The sequence below is a fragment of the Protopterus annectens genome, chromosome 9.part0, assembly GCF_019279795.1.
Source record: "Protopterus annectens isolate FY-2018-M chromosome 9.part0, PAN1.0, whole genome shotgun sequence".
Taxonomy (NCBI): Eukaryota; Metazoa; Chordata; order Ceratodontiformes; family Protopteridae; genus Protopterus; species Protopterus annectens.
In genome coordinates, this window is record NC_056743.1 from 168,736,674 (window position 1) to 168,762,486 (window position 25,813).

The 25,813-nt window shown below is 40.0% G+C and overlaps 1 protein-coding gene across 3 annotated transcripts in view; it reads right to left on the reverse strand.

The window, feature by feature from the left end:
- NUCB2 (nucleobindin 2) overlaps positions 1–25,813 on the reverse strand; it is a 736,170-nt gene that overhangs the window by 402,287 nt on the left and 308,070 nt on the right. For all 3 annotated transcript variants that reach the window (XM_044082707.1, XM_044082708.1, XM_044082709.1), the window contains exon 7: positions 1,381–1,566. In XM_044082707.1, the coding sequence (XP_043938642.1) occupies positions 1,381–1,566 (186 nt within the window). The remainder of the gene's footprint in view (positions 1–1,380; positions 1,567–25,813) is intronic.

The window sequence follows — 25,813 nt, forward strand, 5'->3', positions numbered from 1 at the left end:
TTTCAATGTTTTCATACAGGGACTGAATAGTGTACAGCATCAGCAGAAGCATCCAATACACCTGCAGGATGTCCAAGCCCAAAGCATTCTGTCAAAAGCCTTTTCAAGTCGACAAAACAGCCTTAGACTGGAAAAGCAAACCCCTATATCCCATCAAACATCTCGGGAGCAGGTATGATTTTCTATGGCCTGGATGAAAATTTAGTCAAACCACTGACCCTGGAAGAACAATACAAGCTGGAATCTTCTCTTCAGCAGTTTACTAAAGGTTTTTCCATTGTGTTAGGGAAATGATCTCCTTTAGATGGAAGACAGCCATGCAACACCTTTCTTAAAGACAGAGGCTGCCACCTTGCTTTGCCAGTTCAGAGATCCTATTCCATTACCTACGCAAGAGTACAGAGATGCGCTACCCATGCTACCCCTGACTTGCTATATATTCAGCCAAATTTAATTCAAACTTGCAGCCTTTAGCATTTCAGTGGCATCACTACCCTGTAACTGCTACAGTAATTGGCTCCAAACTTAGAGATTTCAGCAACTGCCTTCTGATTTTAGGGTGTGCTGACCAGGTTATAGACTTCCTTAAAATGTTCCTTTAACCTCCTGACAACCTCTCAGGAAGTAGTTAGTTCTTCCCCCGCCCTTACCTGACACAGAAAAAGCAAGGTTCTTCCTTTCCATCTCTGAGTATCAAATGTTTACCAGAACTTGTCCAAGGCATGCAGATGGCCTTTCCCCATGGCTTTTGCAAAGCCCTCCCATTCACACAAGCCTTCACATCAGCAAATATTTTTTATAATATCTGCATAGTCAGAAAATTCTTATTGCAAAGTACAGTGCAGTCATTCATGCAGCTATCTGGCTACCTGCTACTCTTTCATAAGTGTTTTTACAGTAGGAGTTGTAATATAGACTGTATAAATTCACATTTAAGGTGATTTAACAGCAGCAGCAAGATGTGCAAATACAGTTTTGATGGACACAAATGACATTTGAGAAAAACTCTGAATTCTTTTTTTTCTATGTAGGTCAAAAGACTGCAACCTTTATGCAGAGGGTTGTGCTCTTTGTACTGCTACTTGTATTATCATCAATTCTAGGGTTGTTTGGACCTCAAGTACACAGGTAAATTCCTCTGACCCTTAGGAAGAATGAGAAAATGTGACCAATGTGCAAAAAACTGGACATTGTAACAATTAACCAAAGACCTGCACATTCAACTTAATTTAAACATTATTTTTTTTTCTTGAGAGTGGACACAACAGAAATAAGAATATACTGATGTCTTACACAACTTTGTAGGCTTTTTTGTGGAAGTACCTTACCGAAATTACTTCATTAAGACAATCGGCTGCAAATAAATCAAAAACTCCTTACTGGATGATTCACTTTTGGGTGATCTTCATGCTTTTTTTTCATTTCTTCATACCGGGCTTCTTCTTCTTTTCGTTTTTCTTCATCGAGTGTTTTTAGATGCTCTCTTCTTTCATGTTCTTTCATCATCTCATACCGCTTAAACTCATCATGGTGTTCTTTGTCATAGTTTTCTAAATCACGTGTTGCCTGTTTACACAAACAAAAAAAATGAAATGGTACTTAAGGGTGGCATGTATTCTTTCTTTCAAATCCAAATAATTCTCTGTAACCAGTGCACTCTACAAAAATAAATTCTACAGAAATGCAGTGGATTTGCTTTCCACAAATAGGTGATTATAAGTAGCGACTGTGGTAACTACTGGATAGTATGCAGTGCTTATGCTAAGAAGGCAACCACTGCAATCTACTGAGTAAACTGATATGGAGTGTTTACTGAAGGGGAAGATAAGTACAAAGCAAATTATACTTTCTTGGACACATCTTTGAGGCATATATTACTAGAACAAGCAAGAGAGAATTCTAGGCATCTACTGACTCAAACAAGAAAAAAATTATTTGTTTTTAAATCAAGGCAAAGATAAAATGCAGATCTATGAGACTTGCGACACTCTTAGAAACGCACCTAAATCTTAAAGTCTGAAGAATAAACAGCATGCTATTCATTTCTCTGCATTAGTATATACCAATCTCAACTTATTTTTACAATCCTGTAAACTATTCCTCTGTATTTTATGTGAGTTATTTCCTAATAATTTTGTACAGGGGATTGTGCTATGGATAAGGCATGGGTCATATATATGTACATGTATCCCCGTTTGTAAATAAAGAAATATGTTCTTACCATAACGTTCCATCTGTGTTATTGATCTTCATTCATTCTTGACAGTTGGGCCTCTGTTCCTTTCTTGGAACAGAGTCGGCTGTTGTAACAAGCTTGTGCCAGACAAACTCTTGAGCTACGGTTACCCATTGTGCCTCTCTTCCCTTTCCTTCAGATTGAGTTTGCTCGTAAAAATCAAAAAGCGGAAGATTTGTCTGAGCAACTGCCCTACTACTAAATCAGGACTAGTTCCGAACTTTCAGGAGCCTTTGGAGGGTGTAGAAGGGTGGGATGTCAAGAATGAATAAAGATCGATAACACAGATGGAACGCTATGGTAAGAACATAAGTTCTTTATCTGATGTTATCAATCTTTATTCATTCATGACAGTTGGGACAGAGTTCCTAGCTACTTTTTGTCCCAGGAGGCCCTATGGAAGGATATTCCTGAGCACCACAGAGCGAAATGATGCTCTTCCCCTGGAGACCATATCCAATTTGCAATGAGTGATAAAGGTATGAGGGGTAGCCCATGTAGCTGCTACGTAAATGTCATCCGTGGAGGCTCTAGAATGAATGCCCACAGAAGTGGAAACTGATCTGGTACAGTGAACCTTGACTTTAGTTGATAAACTCATTTTATTTTGATGATAAACAAAGGTGATACAATCTCTCAACCATTTCAACAGGGTGACTTTGGCAACTGGTTTGCCTGGTTAAAGACCAGGAAATGACAGGAACAGTTGTTCCGATTTTCAAGGATTTTGTTCTGTCCAAGTAAAAATGTAATTGTCTGTGTACATCCAACAAATGCAAATGATATTCACCCTTGTTTGAAAATTTTGGGAAGAAAACTGGCAAGTTAATGGATTAGTTAATATCAGAGTCTGAGACAACTTTGGGTAGAAAGAAGGCTTAGTGCTAAGAGATACTCTCTTCTTTATGAAAAATGCGGTATGGGCGCTTTACACATAATGCCTGCAATTCTGATATTCTCCTGGCTGAAGTGATGGCTACCAAGAATAAGGTCTTCCAATAAAAAAAATATATATCACAGGGGGCTGCTGGCTCAAAGGGCTGAGGAGTCAAAGTTTGTAAGACTAATGTCAAATTCAAACGTTCAATGGGCTCTTTAAAAGGTGGCTTTAAATGCATAACTCCCTTTAGGAAGGTTTTGCAGAAGCAGTGAGATATCAGGGAAAAATCATCAAAGCCATTATGGAAATTTGAAATAGCCACCAAATTAACTCTAATAGTAGAAGCTGAAGCTCCTGATTGGAGTAAAGTTGACAAACATTTCAACACCTTATTAATTTAGGCTGAAAGGGTGTCAAGCTCTTATCCTTGAGACCAGATCACAAATCTGTTCCATTTACTAAGATAAAGATTCCTTGTGGACAGTTTATGAGAAGCCAGAAGGGGAAGATAGATTATTCTGCCTGGCAATTTCCGGAAGTGGAGGTACCAAGCGGTCAGCTTGAGAGTTGGTAGACTGGGATGGACTAGCCCCTGCGGATGACACAGGAGTCCTGGAGTTGGTTCCAGAGTCCTCGGATGGTGAACTAGGTAAGGCCAAAGAAAGGGGTACCAGACTTGATGGGGCCAATAGGGTGCAAGGAGGATCACCGTTTCTCAACTTTTGTGCTTGCTTCAAAAACTGGGGTATTAGGGGAAGGGAGGAAAGGCATAAAGAAGTACCAGGGGCCAATCTTGCAGAACAGCATCTCTCAAGGACTCCCCCTGAGGGGGGATTAGGGTGAAGTGGCTGCTGCATTTGTGGTTCATGGGAGATGCAAACCGATCACAGCAAGGCTGACCCCAATGATGAAAGATCTCCATTGCTACTATGGGATTGAGAGACTACTTGTGAGGCAGGAGAATGCATCTGCTCAGTTTATCGGCAATCATGTTGGAATTCTCAGGAATATGCATTGCTATCAGAAAGCAATTGGAGATGATCGCCCATTGCCATACTCTCAGGGCTTCCTGACATAATGGATAGGATCTGGTTCCTCCCGGTTTGTTGATGTACCAGACGATGGACATGTTGTCTGATTGGATAGCAATTGTCCCCGACGGAAGGGCAGATTGGAATGCTTGCAATGCTAAAAGCACCGCCCTCAGTTCTAGGATGTTGTTAGGCAAATTAGCCTCTAGAGGGGACCAAGTGCCTTGGTATGTCTTTTCCTGAAAATGCCCCCTCACCCCAACAGGAATGCATCCGTGGTCACTACAGCCTTGGGCTGAGGGGGTGAAAAAGGTCAACTCCATAACTCCTCTTCTGGCTTCATCCACCAATTTAGATCCTGCTTGCATCAATTTGTTATGCGGACTGGATAAGACATGAGGTGAGTTAACAGAGATCACTGTGATGCTAGGAGTCAGTGAAGCAGCCTCATGTGGAATCTCGCCAGGGGAACTAGGGTGATTGTCGTTACCATTGACACTAGCAGTTGTAAGACTAAGTGAGCTGGGATTATGTTTTGAGTGAGTATCGCTTGGAGCTGTGACCTTAACCTTTGTAATCTTTGAAGATGTAGAGCAACCAGACACGATCTTGTGTCAAATATTGCTCCAATTAATTTTAAGCTTCAAGTGGGTACCAGTTTTAACTTTTCTTTGTTTATTGAAATGTCTAAGACTGCTGCCAGTTCCTGAGTGTAGTATAAGGTGCAAAGCAGTAGATGCCTGGTGGTGGTCGTAAGGAGACAATCATCTAAATATGGAATCACCTGGAATCCTTATAGTTTCAGATGAGCTGCTATCACTGCCATGCATTTGGTGAACACCCTGGGGGCTGTGGTGACACCAAAGGACAGTGCGCGGAATTGATAATGACTGGCACCCAGGCAAAAGCAAAGATATTTTCTGAAGTGCTTGTCCACTTCTATGTGGTAATATGTGTCGTGAAGATCTATAGAGCACATCCAATCATCTTTCTCCAGAAAAGGAAGGAAAGACTGAACCGTGACCATCCAGAATTTTGTCTGTTTGATAAATTTGTTCAAGATACTGAGGTCTAGAATTGGCCTCCAGTCCCCTGTCTATTTTGGCACTAAAAAGAATCTTGAGTAAAATCTGGATCCTGCTTGGTCTGGTAGGATGGTTTGGATGACTCTTTTTGAGCAGCTTTTGAATTTCTTGAGCTGCTGCGCCTCTGACTAGGTGGAACATTAGGGATTTGCCTTTGCGGCTTTGAATAAAAATCGAAGGGGATAAGGTAACCTCTGGTAATTATTGTCTGCACCCAAGAATCTGATGTTATTGAATGTCAGGACAAGTGGTGCAGAGAGAACCTTCCTCCGACTACTTCCAGAGGTAAGCAATCAGGCCACTCCTCAGGAGCATTGATAGGGTTACCCAGATAAAAAAAATATCTGAAACCCTGGTTACACAGGCCCCTCTGCCATGGGAGGGGCATCTTCTTGATGAGATTCCCCCCTCTGCCCCAGGGAGAAAACTTGCCATGGGTCCCGCAAAGGTCCTTGGGGCTTTTTGAACCACATCTTTCCACTCCTGTGATTCCTGGAACAGGGTCATTGAGGAGTGGAACACTGTACACCCACAGCAGAAAGGGTCTTTCCGTCCTTTTCACACCTGTCAAATGTGTCTAACCTTTGGGCCAAACAACAAGGAAGCAATGGCAGCATTGATGAAGAAAGACTTGAAGGGGTCCACAAAGTCAAACAAGTGCATCCAGGAGTGACGTCTCATGACAACGCCTGCACCCACTGCTCTGGCTGCCTCTTCAGTTGTATGTGCAATCAACTGCACAGAGAAGTTAGAGAGAGATTCTAGGGTTGCAAGCTGGGAGGCAACCTTGTTGTGTACCTTGTCAGACACTGCTCCTGCTTGGCTTCCTGAGAGTACAATGATCAGGTCCCTTTGAAAACGGGTAAAATGTGCCAAATAATTCAACGACCGTATGGCAAAGGTCGAAGCATAAACCTGCTTCCCTAATCTATCCAATGCCCGAGACTCTCAGTTTGGAGGATGAAAGGTAGGACTCGCCTCTGCAAGTTCCTTTTTTGTGGCAGCCACCACCACCATAGCATCTACCACTAATCCTTGTCCAGTGGAGTTGATCGTCTTGGGGGGGGGGGGTATTTTTCAAGTCTCCAAGGGGATTGGCTCTACACTGTCAGGGGCCTTCCAAGTACGCTGCATGATGAGCTTGACTAACTCATCTGCAGGCGGGGTCACTCAAGAAGTAAAAGGTTGGGCACGGAAAGCCTGCAAGAAGACAGATTCCTCGGCGGAAGAGTTAGTGGGCTCCCAGTCACCACTCTGCTTTAAGATTTCTAATATGGATTCAAAGGAGACATCTTCTGGAGGCAACCGTGGGGACCCTTGCCTTTCACTGTAGTCTGTATACTCGGTGAGAGATTCTTCGGGAGAATCAACATGCTTCCTCTTACATGATTTCTTATGGGGCGGCTCATCGGGGGGAGGTCTGAAGAAGACTCCTAAGAGATGGTACCCTGTAGTAGGGTGTCTTGCTGCTCCCTTGCCTGCTGCCCCAATGTAGTAGACTGTGACAGCTGTGAACCACAGGACACAGATATGACATTCCAATGTTGAGGGTGCCAAATGTGAGCCTGCTGAGGTGAACACGTTCTCCATAGTCTGAAAAGCAGGACCACCTGAAGAGGGATGGGAGCACGGAACCGAGGTCAAACCCTGCTCCAACAAGCCTGCCCCCAAAGAAGGAGCCGCGAGAGGACTCAGAACCGTCAAAGCAACCAGAATCATAGACAGTACTGTGGAAAAAAAATCTGTGCTGTACTAGGGATTCTGGAGCCGGCAGCCAAGTAATGATCTTGTGGTTTGGCTCTGACTGAGCCAAGGTCCACAGAGTGGGTTCCAGCACCAAGGTGAGATCCACCATTGGTACTGAAGAAGTTGGCATTGAGGGGTCCAAATCCTACGGGGATGTCAAAGGAGAAAGATAAGTTGGAGTCAGTTGAAAAAAAACCTCGGCCTCAGGTGGGAGGGACGTCCTAGATAGGGTTGGAATACCTCTGGCCTCCAAGAGCTGATCCACCAATCTAACTACAACTCTGAAAGGCTTCTGGTGGAATGAATAGACATCCCAGGGAGAGATTCTAGATGATTAATACAAAAGGACTGAGCTGCTGACCAACAAAGTGGTCAGCTGATAGGGAATATAGAGTCCTGTATAGGGGTTAGACCTTCGGCACCCTACCAAAAACATGTGCTGGGTGGAAGTGACTTGTTTTACAGGGGAAATCAATTGGTGCTGAGAGGGTCTGAGGTACCATGGAAGGGGTTGGTACTGTGGAAATAGAAGGCACCATGGAAGGGGTCATAGATTCTGGTGCAGAAACGATTGTTGGTGTTGATTTCAATTGTTTAGGCTTCGGTTCTGTGGAAACCAGGCCTTTGGACGATTTTGGTTCCTGAGAATGAGGAGACTCTGGAATGAAGGGGCTCCTCTTTTATGCTTCTTTTTAGGAGGTTTTGACACCTCCACCTCAGACAAAGCCGCCAAAAAGTTTTTTTTTTTTAACAACTCCTTTAAGATCAATTTGTTTTTACACTCTGCCAGGGTCTGGGCACTAAAGCCATTTCAGAGCTCGCACAGAGGCTAGATTTGTAAGTGTGGCACTCCTAAACAACACATGCTGAAAAGATGCCCATCGGAGCTGGGCATCTTCCTGCCACATCTGTCACACTGTTTAAATCCTGTAGTACCTTTTTTCTCAGCCATCAGATAACTAAGAAAAAATGAACAGCCGTTCATGCGATCACACACACACATGCTCACACACACACACACACACACAATAACAGGGAAAAAAACAGAGCAAGTGAAAGATATCATTTTTTTTTTTTTTTGTTAAAGCATACCAACAATGGTAGCACAAGAAATACCCAAAAGGGTAAAGAGAAGAAAGAAGAAAGGGGAAAGAATACCAACAATGGTATTTAAGAGTTACCAGAGGTAAGAGGGAAGGTAGCAGCCTATACCAACTATGGTAAAGAAGAAATACCAAATAGATACAAAAATATAGCTAAAGCAGCACTTGCACACTAATTTTGTAATACAAAATAAAGTGACCAAGAAAAATCAAGAGGGGAGCTATACAGGAAAAAATATTGAGAAATGTATAGAAAAATAAAACACTTAGCTTGAGAGCACAGCCTGACGTGTCTTGAAATTCTACGTGGCAAACGAAATCTGAAGGGAAGGGAAGGGAAAAGAGGGACTACGGGTAAACTTAGCTCGAGAGTTTCTGGCTGGCGTGAGCTTGTTACAATGGCCAAGTCAGTTCAGAGAACAGAACCGAGACTCAACTGTCATGAATGAATGAAGATTGACAACACCAGGTTGTACATTTCTTTTTTTATTTATTTATTTTACTTCTGTGTTATCTTGTAATTCAAAACATTTTCAATAAAAAATTTAATTGAGGAAAAATATCTAGGTACAGCAAATATGTAGCCAGCATTTATGGGATGATCAATTTAAGGCATTTCTTGGTTATCCACACAGTAATGAGTACAAAAATGTTTTGTGCACCAGCCTTCAGAAATTAAACTAGGTCAGTAGCAATAAAGCTGCCCTCTGCTAAGAATGCACAAATTACCACACTGAGTTTAATATTCTCCTGCTAAAATGTTATGGTAACGCAGTCTCTTTCCTTTGGAGACAAATCATTTAAAATGTTACTCATTCTCCAATGTACATAGTACACCCCAAGTTTTATGTAAAGCTGTCTTTCATACCCAATAGTATTCTGCCCTCCACTCCATCTATGGTTTTGGTTTCCAGAACAAATCATATGACAGTAAAAAAAACAGATTTCTTTGAGTTACCATAACTGAAAACATGGCCGCACACAATTACAGAACATCCTGATCTTATAACATGCGGAATGATTTTACATCACATTTCCATTATTCCCTTTTGTGTATTTAAGTGTTATCTTTTGAAAATAGCAGTGCGTACACAAGTGGGCAGAGATATAACATACTGTTGCAGGAAATTCAAAATCTGTGACCTTAAAAATATTATCAGTACTATCATTTCCTTTCCATATACTTGCTACAGATGTTTCCAAGTCACTACTTGAAATGCTCATTAAGCACTGCAGGATATGACAAATTCTGCAATACCAGAATTATCTAACAAACTACCCACTTACATTACTACTTTTAAGAAATGAACAGTTTACTCCAGGTACCTTAAAATCTGTAACATGAATCATTTGACACGAGTGTCACAGTGGCCTTCAATTACATATAGCATATACTTTTGCTACCCTTATTGAAACTAAAGTAACCAATCTGTCAGCAATCTCAAAGAAGAAGCACGCGAGATGAATAAATCAGTGATTACAAAAAAATGCTTGAACACAGCTGCACAATTTTCTTAGCTGCTATCAAAACAAATGGAACAAAATAATGCGGTGTCTTCTTTCAATCTCTACTACAAAATTAGGAATTGGATAATGCAACTTTGGACAAAAAGAATACCAACCAAATAAAAGCCCACCAGGAGACTGGACTTGCACAAAGCTACTGAACACAGATACTAGAAGTCTCAATAAGAAAAGAAAAATGGAGACTAAACTAAAACAAATATGTACGTGGGAGTCCCCATCCCTGCACAGCAAACTCAGAAACAGCATAACCCCAATACATTCTAACCCCATATCCAAATAAGATATTCTACCATCTCCAAAAGACACCTCAAAATATGTAAATACTACCACTCATATATTTCCAATTCTATTATCATGCAAACTGTTTAAAATTTCCACAATTAAATATAACAAAATAAAAAAAAAATGAAACTCACAACTCTCCGCCGTTAAAAAACAAACACAACCGGTTGTTTACTTAGAATGCCAAAGAAGATGAAAAGTGTGGTATACAAAACAATGGTGTAACCAGTACCACTGTATGGGACAAACCTGGGAAGTGAAGGCAGTGTAGATGAGGAAGCTAGAGGTGATGGAGATGAAGTGCCTGAGATGTGTGGCAAGACCACGTGGGTCAGATGAAGAAATTATGTCAGATCAGAACTCAAAGTAGCTCCAACTGCAGAAAAGGTACAGAGAACAGATTACAGTGGTTGGGGTACATGTGCAAGAAAGCAGCAGATCATCTGTTAAAGAAGATTTGGGAGAAACAAAGACATCAACAGGAAGTGAGGATGCCCAGGCAAGAGATGGATGGGCTGCATGAGGGAAGACCTACTACAGGCATAACTGTAGAAGGTGGGGCAGTGGCACCCAACTGACAGAGATGGTGACAGCTGATGTGACACCCCAACTGCATGCAGAAAAAAATGGGGTTGAAGATAATGATGGTTAGGCATTTTAGATGCACCGAAGCACAGCAAGAAAATCAAATAAGACCACTGACAGAAGGTGCACAATCCTGCTTACAATATGCACCTAGCCATAGAATCCATATATATGAACAAACATGGAAACAAAATAGTGAAAATGCCTGCAGTTACTCATTCAGCAGGCAAACACTGACGCCATATCTAAAATGCACTATGTGGGACTCTGCTTGCTGCATTTTCAGAATATCAAGTTTGACCTTCTAAATTAATGAAATCTGCTTCACAAGTTTTGCAGTTAAGGCCTTCTTACAAGACCCTTCTCCCAGGAAAAATACTTTGCTAGATTTTAAAAAGATATACAGCTAAGAAAAGCTTACATATATACTACTATATTTTAATTCCACTACTTAATTTCGAAATACCAAAATCTCGAGTTTCAGAATCTCGAGATCTTGGAATTTCGAAATTAAGAACCCCCCCCCAAAAGCAGTCAACACATTACAAAACATGTTTTTGCAGGGGGCAAGCCCCGCTGCACCCCCCACAACCCACTCTACTTAAATATACCAACTCTGAGATTGCACTACAGCGAGAAAAAGGAAAACCTCTTGTTTCGCTTTGTATGGCAATCTCCGTTCAGGATTTTGAAGTTTTAAAACTTCGACCATATGAATTTCGAAGTTTTAAGCTGCAAAATTCTGAAGGGGACCCATATATATATATATATATATATATATATATATATATATATATATATATATATATATTTTTTTTTAATTTATATACATACACACATAGACATTCATCTCTGTCAGTATGTGTGTGTATCTCCATAGTTGTGTGTTTTTAAGTACTGTAAATCCACACAACTACATGTATATTGACATACATTGTAACTTTCACAGAACGCGGTTCATATTCAGCACCATGCTGCTGTAAATTTAATATTTAATATGTCATGAAGCTCACCAATTCAGCACAATACTTACAACCCCCTTCATCTTTACTGACCAGACAATCTCAGTATAAGATGACAATGTCATCACAGCAGGTAGTGAAACAACTTAGTTTCATTATATATAATAATTTTTAAATAAAAAAAGTGTCATTCTCAGAATACCTTAGAATTAACTACTACATTAGTACAATTAATGCATCAGTGAAATAATACCCACCATCGAGCAAATCAAATAATCCTAAAATAAATCCAAAAGTGAAAGGGTATACATACTTCTGATCCTTATGTCATCGTCCTTCTCTCAATACCATTTAGCAAAAGGTCCTGCCTAGCCTATGTTCTGTTACTATGTATCATAAGCACTGACTTGTGAACAGCACCATCAGCTGTCCGGACACAGCTGATGTTAATGCTTAAATAGAATTCTGCTACATTCTGCAGAGAACACAGACCAAAACAGTCATGCTCTGAGACCTGGACATGTTTTCTTCAATTAAATGATCATAAAACATTGGCAGAACTCCAGATAAACTTGTGAGCAGTGTGAATATTATGCTTTGTCCACACCAATGAGCCATTTTTTTTTTTGCTCTGGTTAGGAAGAGGGTAGCATGATCTGAATACTAAACCGCAACTGCTGCTATTGACAGGAAAACAGAATAAACAGCTGCAGTGAAATATTAAATGCACCCAAAGAGAAGGTAGTTATTCTGAGGGATGAGTTAGTAGTATGTGCATGAAAGCAACTGGTCTAGCTAATTGTGGCAGTGGATCTTACGTTTTGTAAGGTGAAATACACCTATATGTAGCCGGAATTTCTTTACAATGATCACAGTCAAACATCAGAGGTGGAGGAGACCCTAGACAGATGGAGATATGCTCTAGAGAGAAGAGGAATGAAGGTCAGCAGGACTAAGACAGAATATATGTGTGTGAATGAGAGGGAGCATAGAGGAATGGTCAGGATGCAAGGAGTAGAGGTAGCGAAGGTGGATGAGTTTAAATACTTGGAATCAACAGTTCAGAGTAATATCGAGTGTGGAAGAGAGGTGAAGAAGAGAGTACAGGCAGGATGGAGAGGGTGGAGAAGAGTGTCAGGAGTGATTTGTGACAGACGAGTACCAGAGTGAAAGGGAAAAGGAATGAAGGTCAGCAGGACTAAGACAGAATATATGTGTGTGAATGAGAGGGAGCATAGAGGAATGGTCAGGATGCAAGGAGTAGAGGTAGCGAAGGTGGATGAGTTTAAATACTTGGAATCAACAGTTCAGAGTAATATCGAGTGTGGAAGAGAGGTGAAGAAGAGAGTACAGGCAGGATGGAGAGGGTGGAGAAGAGTGTCAGGAGTGATTTGTGACAGACGAGTACCAGTAAGAGTGAAAGGGAAGGTCTACAAGAGGGTAGTGAGACCAGCTATGTTATATGGGTTGGAGACAGTACATGTACCCGTGAATTACCATATAGGTGGCAGTACACTAAACACCGAAAGTGTGATCAGAGACTTGGGAACACAGGTGGACAGTGATCTCACCTTCGATAACCACATCGCCACAACAGTCAGGAAATCCTTCTATGTGGCACACCTCATCACTAAGGGCTTTTCATCCAGAAAAAAGGAGGTCATTGTCCCACTGTACTCATCCCTCATTAGACCCATTATAGAATACAACACCCCGTTTGGTATGTACTTCTCAAGATATCTGCAACAACTGGAAAGGCCACAGAAATACCTCACTAAAAGAATCACAGGCCTAAAGCAGATGCCCTACGCCGACCGCCTTAAAAAACTCCAGCTATACTCTGTCACATATCTTCTACTCAGAGGCAATCTCTGCTTAACATGCAAGGCCATGTCAAACCCAGAGCTGTTGGACATGCTACACAAAGAAATCCCAATCCCTCAGAGCCACATGCTCCAGGGATCTAAATCTTATCATCACAATAAACAAAACATGCTGGAGGGATAGGTTCCTGACCCAGAGACTCCCCAGACTCTGGAATAGATTGCCCATACATGTCAAGCACAGTGCCTCTGCCCTCTTCAAAAGGAACCTTGACGATTGGATGGGAGAAAGGAAATTCACCCCAGGGATCACATCAGTCGCCCTGCTACACAGGGGTCCAGGGAAGTAAATAGTGTGGGAAGAAATAGGCAGGGAATTCTTATGGCTAGGCTTGTATAGGCCCTAGGGCTGATAGCCTAGTACCAACTTATGAACCTTACGACAGTGGCATAGACAAAAAGGCAGGAGTTAGAGCTGGATGTGGCAGAGTTAAAGATGTTAAGATTTGCACTGGGTGTGATGAGGGTGGACAGGATTAGGAATAATTATATTAGAGGGTCAGCCCAGGTTGGAAGGTTTGGAGACAAAGCCAGAGAGGCAAGATTACGTTGGTTTGGACATGTGCTGAGGAGGGATGCTGAGTATATTGGGAAAAAGATGCTAAGGATGAAGCTACCAGGTATCAGGAAAAGAGGAAGGCCTAAGATAAGGTTTATGGATGTGGTGAGAGAGGACATGCAGGTGGCTGGTGTGACAGAGCAAGATGCAGAGGACAAGAAGAAATGGAAACAGATGATCTGCTGTGGCTACCCCTAATGATCAGACTATGATCAGAGGTTTAATTCACTTAAGAAGCTGGCCATATTTTGGGGAGAGTTCATCAACTTTTACATGAAAGTAATCAGTGAGCTAGCCTGTTAAGGAAAGTGTGTGTGTGTGTGTGTGTGTGTGTGTGTGTGTGTGTGTGTGTGTGTGTGTGTGTGTGTGTGTGTCTACAACTTATCTGTGACCAGCTTCAAGAAGAGTAGTGTATATGCATGTACGTGCATTCATACAACCATATATAGATGCATTAAACAAACTGGAAAAATATTACTATGGTCATTCACTACATCATAGTCGAGTAGCAGAGGTACATCCAGTCAGAAACTGGTGGGTGTAGTGGGTAGCCATTCTGTGTATAAAAGCAATTCATTATTACTGTCAATTACTTACTGTTAAATTAATATTGATTTGACTTAGCTGTGGCATTGTACATGAGCCTATGCATGCATGTGACACAATCTGAAACATATCATAATAGAAGGAATTTATTTCACTTGATCCCTGTCAAACAGTTTAAGTGTATTGAGTAAAAAAAAAAAAAAAAAAAAACTTTATTTATCCTCCATTGATTTGGTTAATCCCACTAGGCTAGTGGCCTTTTTTCAGGAGAGACCAGAGGTGGTATTTATACGACCAGGGGAAATTTGGCCAGGGAATCAGGGTAGTTCACCTACACTTTTTGATAGGTGCCGTGGGATCTTTTATATTCACGTGAGCTACCATCAACTCAGCAGATGGGACCTGGGTTTAACATCTCATCCAAAGGATGAAGTAGCTACTTTCTGTGGGTGGGCATGCTGTGTGTGTTTGTGTTTGTGTTTGTGTGTGTGTGTGTGTGTGTGTGTGTGTGTGTGTGTGTGTGTGTGTGTGTGTGTGTGTGTATAAGAAAAAAAATGATTGTCAGGCTGTTTGCATGTGTGCATCTGTATCACCATTTGTCTGTGTGTGCATGTACTATGCTAGCCAGAATTTCTTTAATTTGATTATAGTAACATATCAGAGCCCATCAGAAAGTAGTTAATTTTGTGGCAATGATGGCCCAGTTTGTGAAACCAATTGATCATCAATCTGGTATGGTACAGACTGTGTGTGCACTTGAGCATGTGTCTGTGTTCATTTGAAAGAAGATGAAACACATTACTGTGACCAGCGTTTGTTTCACCTGATAAACATCAGAGAAGCGTCTAGTCAGAAGGTAGCTATATTTTGGGGTGGTAGTGCAGTCTGTAGCACAGCATCTGATCTTTCCCATTACATTACTATGGATGACAGCTAATCTGTCTTATCAGGGGCAATCTCTGCATGAAAAAATAAAATCATTACAACTTTTACAATTAATGTGACTCCTTCATATTCAATGGAGGTTTACTTTATGAGGAGCATACTGTACTAGGAAAATTTGCAGAAGAATGGATCTGAAAATACTGCTGTCCAGGATTCCGAAAGAAATGAATACATAACTCAGGTACCATCTTTTATATACGTTTCCTTACTATTACATTTTACAGCATACTTAATGCAAATGTCAGCATATTTAATGCACAAAAAATGAAACAGTGCCCAGGACAGGCTGTAAATCCGCCAAAATATACCCAGTAAGAAAGTAAAACAGAAGGCAGGATGAATCGGGTCACAACTGAATCTTCAAAGTAAAATGCTTACTAAAGGTTATTTTTAGAACAACCTAATTACAGCTTAGAACTAGATATCTAGACTTGATACCACCTGGTGGTGGAAATAATGGCTCTACGTGATGGTCACTGATTATGTGACACCGTGGCCCCATCTACAAAATGGGAAAAGAGTGTTGATGCAGATGCCAATCTAGATCTGATGCCAAAAAATATCTGCAGAAAAACTTTAAGTTGTTTTAAAGACAAACTTTACTTTAATACACCAACAGTCCTTCATGACCCTTACAATATAATGGGCTGCCAAACTTCATAATACTCCACTTCAGTATGGTATGGATATACAACTTCCTTTCCGATTGAAAAAATGCAACATATGTTCAGAACAGCAGTGAACTGGCATTATATAAGTAGCAGAAATCATATGCACTTCTCTAGAAAACAGCACTTTCACTTAATGGAAAGATGGAACAGGGCAAAACTGAAGAGCTAATGTCAATACAAACCTGCAAACAAGTCCTTAAGGAAAGAATGGTAATCTTATGTGCAATGAATATTCTGAGTGCCTTTACAAAATTCCTTGTTGAACGTTCTGCTAAAAGCTGTCAAGGAAGAATTGAGATGCTGCTTCCTATACAGAGGCATGTTCGGTCATTTCAATGTCAAAATCCTGCATGTTTACTTATACTTGGTTTCCTCAGGGGCAGCTACAAAACTTTTCAGGCTAAGGGATACTATACATATAGGCAATGTATCTATATTGAGTTGTCATTATATAACATGTAAAAATAATTTTTAGAGACCAGTGATATTCTGTCACTTCACCGGAAAGATGCAAGCATGAAAACTCTCTGAACTAACCACAGCACTATAACTATGCAAACTTCAAGGATGAACTGTTTGCAAGGGAATAATGTGAATCTTAAGTGCAAGTACATACCTGTTACATACATACATAAAAATGTTTCAAGCATGGACATTAAAGCCCTTCTAGCTTGCCAATATGCCAAAACACTTGTTCCCATAATAATAAATGTCCAGGCTGTTCTTAAAAATATCTAAACTAGTAATTGCTTTAATGTAATTTGGTAGTCTGTTCCAAGCATCAGTTACTCTGTCAGAGAACCAATTAGTACACTTCTCATTCCTATAGAATCTTCTACATAGGTTATCCGACGATTCTCTAGTACTTTTTGATAACCCCAAACATTCCCAGAGGTAGCTGTCCCTAAATGCCCTATATACCCGAATAAGATCTCCTGTTAAATATCTGTAAGAGACACTGTACAAGTTCAGATGTTTTAGTCTTTCATAATAACTTAGATTTTCACATCCATGGATGCCCTTAGTATATTTCCGCTGTACTCTTTCCAGTTTATTCACGATTGTTTTCCTATAGGGTTTCCATATTGTTATTCCATACTCACATTTGGGTTGAATGTAACTAACAAACAATGACTTCATTATGTTTGATTTCCTAGACTTTATAAATCTTTTTATACAACCTATAGTTCTATAACTATCATTAGCCAACTGGTTGATATGATTAGAAAAACTCATAGCTGAATCTACCCATATACCAAAGTCCTTAAATGAGTCTACAGTTTCAATCACTGTGTGCTGTATTAAATATTTACCTTTCAGTTTATGTCTCCCAAATCTCATATGCTTACTTTTGATGTATTTATCAACATATTATTCTCCTGTGCCCAAATGGTCAATTTAGTCAAATTATTTTGCAGATATGCCTTATCTGTAACACTTGTAATCAGTTTACCCAATTTCAGGCCATCAGCATATAGACTGTAGAACACCTCCGATGAAAACGTAAGGTCTGAAAGATATCATTTAAACAAGTAAGGGCCTAGTACAGAGCCCTGTGGGACACCTTGACTGTAACCAAGGATTTCACCTGTCCAGTTGGCATGTGACACTTGCCATGTCCTATTTGTAATCCATGCAGCTATCCATCTTATCAACAGTACATCAATACCTAGTTGTACTAATTTATTGATCAGTGTTTTGTGCATGACCCTGTCAAATGCTGAAGTTAAATCTATACAAATCACATCACAGCAAAATTTTTAATTCATAGCTATCATATTGTTATAGAACATCATGTTACAGGTGGTAATAGATCTATTTTCAACACATGCATGCTGATATATGGTTTCAAGTCCCAACCTATCCAGTTCTGACAATAACTTATCCAGTATAACCTTCTCCATTATTTTTCCACAACATGAAAATAGACAAGGGTCTATATGATTCTGGGTTTGTCCTACTCCCCTTTCCCTTAAAGACAGGTTTAGTAAGTGCATGTATCCAATCTTGGGGAATCTCCCCATATTTATATGACCTAGTGAATAACAGATGTAATGGCAGTGTAAGTTCTTGAATAAGTGTTCTCAGTTCATTGTTACTTGTTCCGTCTCCTCCCTGTGATTTGTTTGTGTCCAGTTTGCACAGTTCTTTTTCAATATAATCTAATTTGATTCCAGTATTTGGGGTTACCTGGATGTCACTAGGACAACTTACCACCCCTTTTGTGGAGCCAAACTGTTTTGCTTATGTAAAATTCTCTGAAAGATTTACTAAGAACTATCAGACAGAGACTGAGATAATGCCTTTTCTACACAAGCATGCACACTGATTTATCTAGTGCAGTCTATAATATTATAGCACGCTCAGTTTTGTTAAGGTGGTTATATAACTTGTTTTGAGTGTAAGGAATCCAATACATGCCCAGAATATATAAACAGGTAGCATTACATCAAAATTAAAAACTAATACATGTATATTTCCCCATAACAGTGATCTCTTCTGTCACTGGAAAAATATCACTATTATAACACCAGGGCAATATGGGTAGGTCAGCTTCAACAGTGAGCTACATTTTAAGTCCATAGCAGTGGTGTACATTCTGAACTTAAATGGTCACACAATTTCTGGTAAGTTTTACTCAGAGCTGTCAAAAAGGGGACAACATACAGCAAGGTTACACTTGAGCATCAGATGAGGGTTTTGCAGGCAGTAAACAGTTATAGTCTAGAATTATGCATTATATTTAGTTTTCATCAAGAATGGGTATATAACTTCTGCACAGGGTGAAAATTCAATATATCCCAAGAATATACCTGTACTGGCTTGACATTACATAAGACACATAAATCACTATTTTTTTTAAATAAGGAACCTTTGTCACTGGAAAAGGGCACAATAAACAGTCCCTGTAATGACCATGGCAATATTACTGAGATTAGCATAAATTTTGAAGGATGGAATGTCAATCATAACAGCGTTTTTAGTATGTGTGGTAAAGAAAGAATAATATACACTAAACATTGAGGATAAAATTTGTGACAGATCCCAAATAGATGAATTGCTCACAAGCCACACTGGTAAAGGTTTTCATATGAAAATAAAATGGAGAAGTTAAATTAGTGGCAGAGAAGACCAGCACTGTCAGAGAAGCAATGGACAGTTATGTATATTGGTAAACTAGACTATAAAAAGCATCTAGAAGTGACAAGATATCAAATGATCTTACAGTTTGAGAAAATAATTAGCTTCTCCCTCATAAGAACTTATGAAAAAGTTGAAATTCCCAGTAATTGGAACACAGCAATAGTAAAGCCCATACATAAAAGCAGGAGGTCCCATAGAATTATGGGCTGTTGCATACCAATCAACTTATTATCAACAGGTAAAATCTTTCAAATGTTGCTATTAGAACTGATAGCATTCGGACAGTATATTGACCACTAACCAGTTTGAGGAAATGTAACAGCAGCAACAGAAGGAAGACTTCAGGTCAGAGTTAAATACATAGGTTTTTAGTACCATCTTTGATTGTTTAGTTCACCAATTACTACCTGAAAAGGTGATCAAAACAGTTTTATCCTGAACACCCTCAACCTCTTTGCTTAAATATACCAAGGTTATGGCTGCACAACCATGGAAAAAAGAAAAAGGTCCACATAGTGACTAAATGACTGTGTGAAAACCAAGTATACTGGTAGCAATTTTCTGTGTGAAACATTTAGTTGAACACCAAACAACTGAAACAAGTTGAACCCTCAGGGTAACAGCCACCTGCAGTATATATTAAACCACAGCAGACACCTCCATTTTATTTTCAAAATATAAGCCTCAGCATTACGCCTGAATGACTAAAACAGTAGTAGAATTTTTTTTTAAATAAAAGCACGACTCTGTTCTAATGCTAGTGTACAGACATCATCATTACCCCCTCCTTTTTTTTTTCATTTTTCTATCTGGTGTCAGTTTCAGTGCCACTCCTACATACTTTGACAGTCACGCTGAACTATAACAGGTCTTCTTCTGCAGCCCATCCATCTCTTGACTGATCATCTTCATTTCCTCTTGCCTTCTTCCTCTCTCTATCTCTCAAATCAGCTTCAAATTGCTGTCTGCTTTCCTGCACATATGACTCGACCACTCTGCACTCGGGGTTAACTTAGCTTTTGCTTGGATACCCCTTGTTTTTTCATTTATTCCACAGTCTACATCCTACCACACATTTAAGGTGGTTCATCTCAATCACCTCAAGCTCTGCCTTCAATGCCCAGACGTCTGCACCATACAGAGACACTGGTCATACCTTTGTTTTGTGCAACTTACTTTTCAGCTTCTATGACATTTTTCTGTCTCACACTATCCCTGACATTCTCTGCCAGTTGGCTGTAGCAACTATGACTCTAGCTTTGATCTCTTTATTCAGACTTCCACTCTCCTCAACCACCCTTTCCAGATACCTGAAGCTGGTATCCTCTTCCACCATTTTTCTTCCAGTCAAGTTTTCAGCTTCTTTGGAATCACCCACTTGCTACCAGGACAAATGTCTTTTCTGATATCAGTTTCATCCCAGTGCCTTAAGTTTCGCATTTCAGTTCCCTAACATTTAGTGAACTTCCTGTTTGGAGACTGCATGCAGTGACACATCATCTACATAGGAGCTTTGTTGGGTGTGACCCCCTGACCTGTCTGCTAATGCAGTCTATTACTATTATCAACAATGTCCTCAGAATTGAACCCTGATGCACACCCACTCCCACTTGGAACTCATCTGAGAGTTTGAATACTGTTTATACCTGTTGTAGATCTATATATTGTGTACATACCTTTAAGCAGTTATCCAAGGGCTTGCACAAGTGTATAAAAATGGAGCAAGTGAGAGCCTGACTGCCATTTTGTAGTAAGCAGTTGAGATGTAAGCATGTATGTAGTTTAACTAGTTTGCTCGTATTTTATGAGGCTGCTATCCATCCTGAAGTTTCTATGTATTAAAGCATCTGAAGGAAAACTCCAGCCTTCTTGTTACCTGTGTTAGAGACGAACAAGCAACACGGCGTCAGACGTAGTATGTCTAAAGGACATGGTGCCAGAAGCTGCACATCTAAAAGAACATTGAGTTAAAAGAAGCACACCGAAGGGGCATGAGGTCAGAAACAGCTTGGGTAAAACTACTAGAGGCTCTTGTTTAGATGCTGTTGGAATATACAGGGGTGGATCACCCTAAATTTGCAAAACTTCGCAAAACAGGTCATAAACGAATTTCAGGTAATAAAACTTGCTCAGCACTATTTCGTTTTGCATATGAAATGAACATATAGAACATTCTAAATAAATTTCACATAAACAGATATGTACAATATTGATAAAAAAAAATTCAAATTACTATGGAAAATGTTTGAATTAAAGTCCAAATTGCATAAAATTAATAAAATAAGGGGAAATGACTGCATTTTTGCAAAGCATATGTATTTTCATATTAAGCAAAAACAAAAGAGTTATTAGAAGCGTATAAGGTGTTTGCATGTTCGTGCAGTTAGTAAAGCTATTTCACAAAGTACAGCCATTACAAGGCATATTTTGCAAGGTACAACCATTACAGAGCATATTTTGCTAAGTACAGTATTTCAGAGTTAATTGTACTTTTAAATGTTGTTACAAGCTCACATCACACCTAATAACAAGGGCCATATTTTCAGTGCGTTTGTGTATACTTTGTGGGCATGGCAGATGGATTTCGAAAACCCAGTGCACTTGTGTTTGACAGTAATATTTCTGAGAACTGGAGAGTGTTTGAGCAAGAGTAAGACATTTTCATAGAGGCTGCATTTTCTGATAAAGACGACTGTACAAAGGCATTTATTCTACTTAATTTAGCTGGGTCAGAAGCCACAGAAAGGGAACATTCATTTGTGTATGCACCTTCTATCTATACAGGAGAGGGGGAAAACCATCATACTGTTGCACTGGTTGAGCCAAGAGTGGACCCAGAGTGCATGAAACATAAATTTAGAGAAATGTGTTGCCGCCAGACAAATGTTACAATGGAAACTGAATTATTTTACACAAGGGATCAAAAGCCTGGTGAAACTTTTGCAACATATACAAATGACCTGAGAAACAAAGCTACAATGTGCAGATTTGGTGATTTAAGGGATGAGTTGATAAAAGACAGATTTGTGTGTGATATAAAAGATGATGCTGTGAGAAAGATTTTGCTTCACGACAGTGACTTAACTTTGAATAAGGCCAATGAGATTTGTCAGATATATGAGCACACAGATATGCTTACAAATGAGAGTAGCTCCAGAAGGCACAGTGATAGAGCTCATGTTGATAGCATGCAGCACGTTATTAAAAGAAATGGGCCCAAGCAGATTGGAAGCTGTACCCCTGTAGCACTCACTGGTAAACCCCAGAACTTTGTAGCAAATTCCAGAAGACGCACAGTCTCAGTGAAGCATAAGAGTGAGTCAGCAAACTCAAAGCATGGGCCCCAACCTAGTTTCATTGCCAATTGTTGTAATTGCTGTGGTAATCATGAATCTAAAAGGGAGAAATGTTTAGCTTTTGGTCAACAATGCCACAAATGCAATCATTTCAAAAGATTTTGTAAATCAAAAGGCCCACATTCATTTATTAAAAGTGAGCATTTTAAGAAACGAGTTTATCAGTTAGACAGTGGCACGGCTATTCTATGCTGATGTTGATGGTGTTTCAGTGCTACATGACATGGTCAATGCATATTTAAGGGCAAAGAATGAAGTATTTTGTACTGTTCGGATAAATGGCAAAGCCATAGAGCTCAAAGTTGCTGCAAGTTCTAAGTGTAAATTTATGTCAGCAGAAACATTTGCCAGTGTGTGTAAAGGTGAAAGACTTGATTTTCAAAGTGTGCAAAGCTTATTGCTTATGGAGGTGAAGAAATTCAAACCGAAGGCTCAGTGCTTTCATGTTACTCTGCTGGACGAAGCTACGACTTGTTATTTTATGTGGTCAAGATGCACGTCCAGTCATTATTAGGGCTCAGAGACAGTTTGAAAATGGGACTGCTTTCATTTAATAAGGAAGTCATTCATGTTAGCTTAAAAGACCACTACTCTAATTTCACCCAGTACATGTTTTCTACCTATGCTGATCTATTACAAGACCAACTAGGCAAACTTCCAGTTGTGTACTCCAACTTAGACTCAGAGGTCAGTCCAATGATCAGGCCAGCACTTAAAGTTCCAATAGCCAAGCAACACAGAGTCAAAGCAGAGTTAGACAACATGGTGCAACAAGGTGTGATTTGTCCAGTCAAAACTCCAACTGAATGGGTACCTTCCATGGTGGTAGCTCATAAGAAAAGCTCAGATGACATCAGAATATGTACTGACCCATGAGATTTGAACAAAGCATTAAAAAGACTCCATCATCCAATGTGCACAGTCGAAGTCACAGCCTTGATGCCAAATGCCACTTTTTTTTCTGTCTAAGATGCAAGGAGTTCAGCTTGACAAGAAATCATTTTTCCTCGCTACTTTTAGTACTCTGTTTGGCAGGTACAGATTTTTAAGAATGCCATTTAGGATAAATTTGGCAAAGTCTTTCAATGAGCAATGGAGTACATTTTTTCTGGGAATCCTTGTGCTATTATAGTAGACATACTGGTAGGAAGTCGTGATGAAGCAGAGCATGACAGAAACCCTCAGAAAAGTTTTAGAAAGGGCACGTGTCAAGTGAATCCTAAGCTCAATGCACAGAAATGCAAGTTCAAGGTATAGGAAATTCCTTATGTTGGTCATTTATTTACGAGTACAGGCCTACGACCAAGACCCTTCAAACAAACTGCCATTCACGAGATGCCAGCACCAGACTCAAGGCTCTGCAATGTTTTCTTGGCATGGTCAACTACCTAGGCAAGTTCATTTCAGATTTGAGCCAACTATCAGCACCATTCAGAGAGCTGACACGTAAAGATGTATCCTGGTCTTCGTTAGAGCAACAACAAAGAGCATTCAATGTCCTGAAACAGAAAATTGCTAGTCCACCAACACTCAAGATACTATGATGTTCACAAACCAGTTGCACTTTCCTGTGATGCTTCGAAATTTGGTCTTCGTGCAGTCATTCTACAAGAGGATCAACCTGTTGCCTACACAGAGAGATCTCTTACCCAAAGATGCAGTATGCTCAAATCAAGAAAGAGTGTTTGGCAATTGGGTTTGCATGTTCGAAGTTCCAGGATTATATTTATGGTAGACCTATCCAGGTTGAAATGGACCACCAGCCATTAGTCACTGTCTTGAGAAAGCCTATGCATTCAGCTCCAGCCAGACTGCAATGTATGATGCTGAAATTGCAAAAGTACAATTTCAATCTTGTCTATAAGAAAGGCAAACTTCTTTATCTTGCTGATACACTGTCCAGATCGCCCAGAAATACCACTGAGCAGAATGACAAATCAAGGTTCTCAATCGACTGATTTTGAAGTCATGTAAGCGAGATATTTTTCTTCCACATGTCTTGATGAGCTAAGAGATCACACAGCCACAGATCCGGTTTTACAAAGGCTCAATCACCATCGGTCACAGATGGCCATCAAAGCAATCTGGTTTACCTCAAGCAGTGCAACTTTATTTTCCATACAGAGAGGAGATTCTGGCTGAGAAAGGTATCATTACGAAAGGTCCGAAAGTAATTGTTCCAAAGTCCTTGCAACCAGAGTACACTGCTATCTTGCATCGTGGTCATCCAGGAGTTGATTCTACCAAAAGGAGGGCGAGAGACCTAGTATTTTGGCCTTCTATGTCACAAGACATTGAGAGCACTTTTAATCTTGTTCAGTGTGTATTAGTACAAAGCCACATCAACAGAAGGAACCACTTCAGCTTAATCAAATTCTGGAACTACCTTGGTTGACAGTAGCCACTGATATCTTCAAGAGGAATGGTCAACATTATTTGGTGTTAGTAGACTCTTACTCCACTTGATTCAAGATTGACCTGCTTCCTACCTAGCATCCAGTGCGGTCATAACAAAGAACTGTTATTTTGCAGTCCATGGTAGTCCAAAGTTATTTCTGACAATGGCAAGCAGTTTACAAGACAAAAGTTCAAAGGATTTGCTGAAGAATGGGACTTTACTCATGTCAAAAGTAGTCCAGAGTACCTGCAGTCAAATGGTTTGGCAGAATGCGCTGTGCAAAGTAGTTACTAGAGAAGTCAAAATGAGATAATAGTGATGGTTTTCCTGAATCTCAAATATTCCTTGTGATAAACATCTTGGTTCACCTACTCAGAGACTTCTGTCGAGACAAACCAGAAACACATTACTAATCAGTAGTCAATTGTTGGTTCCATGTGTCAAAAACATCAGAATAGTGAAAGCAATCTGTTGAAAACATGATTAACCCCAAAATCCTAGTACAATAAGATCATGAAACCGCTCAGTCCATTACAAGAGTGCGAAGTGGTAAGGAAGCAGATGTCCAGAGGTTATGATCGGACTGGTGTCGTGAAGAATATTGGTCCAGAGCCGAGATCGTACATTGTGGAATCAGAAGAAGCAACTTTTAGGCAGAATTGGAAGCATTTCTGACCGGTATATGAGCCTATACCACAGCACATAGCCTGTGAAAGAGACCATCTCAGAGTGAGTTGTTCGGTGTTCCAATTCCACAGGAAATTCCAGAGGACATTCCTGTTCCTGTGACAAATCCAGACGTTCCAGATAAGAGTTGTGCACTGCAGACTGTCTCTGTTGCTAAACTTGGTCCAGACTGTTATGTTATGAGATA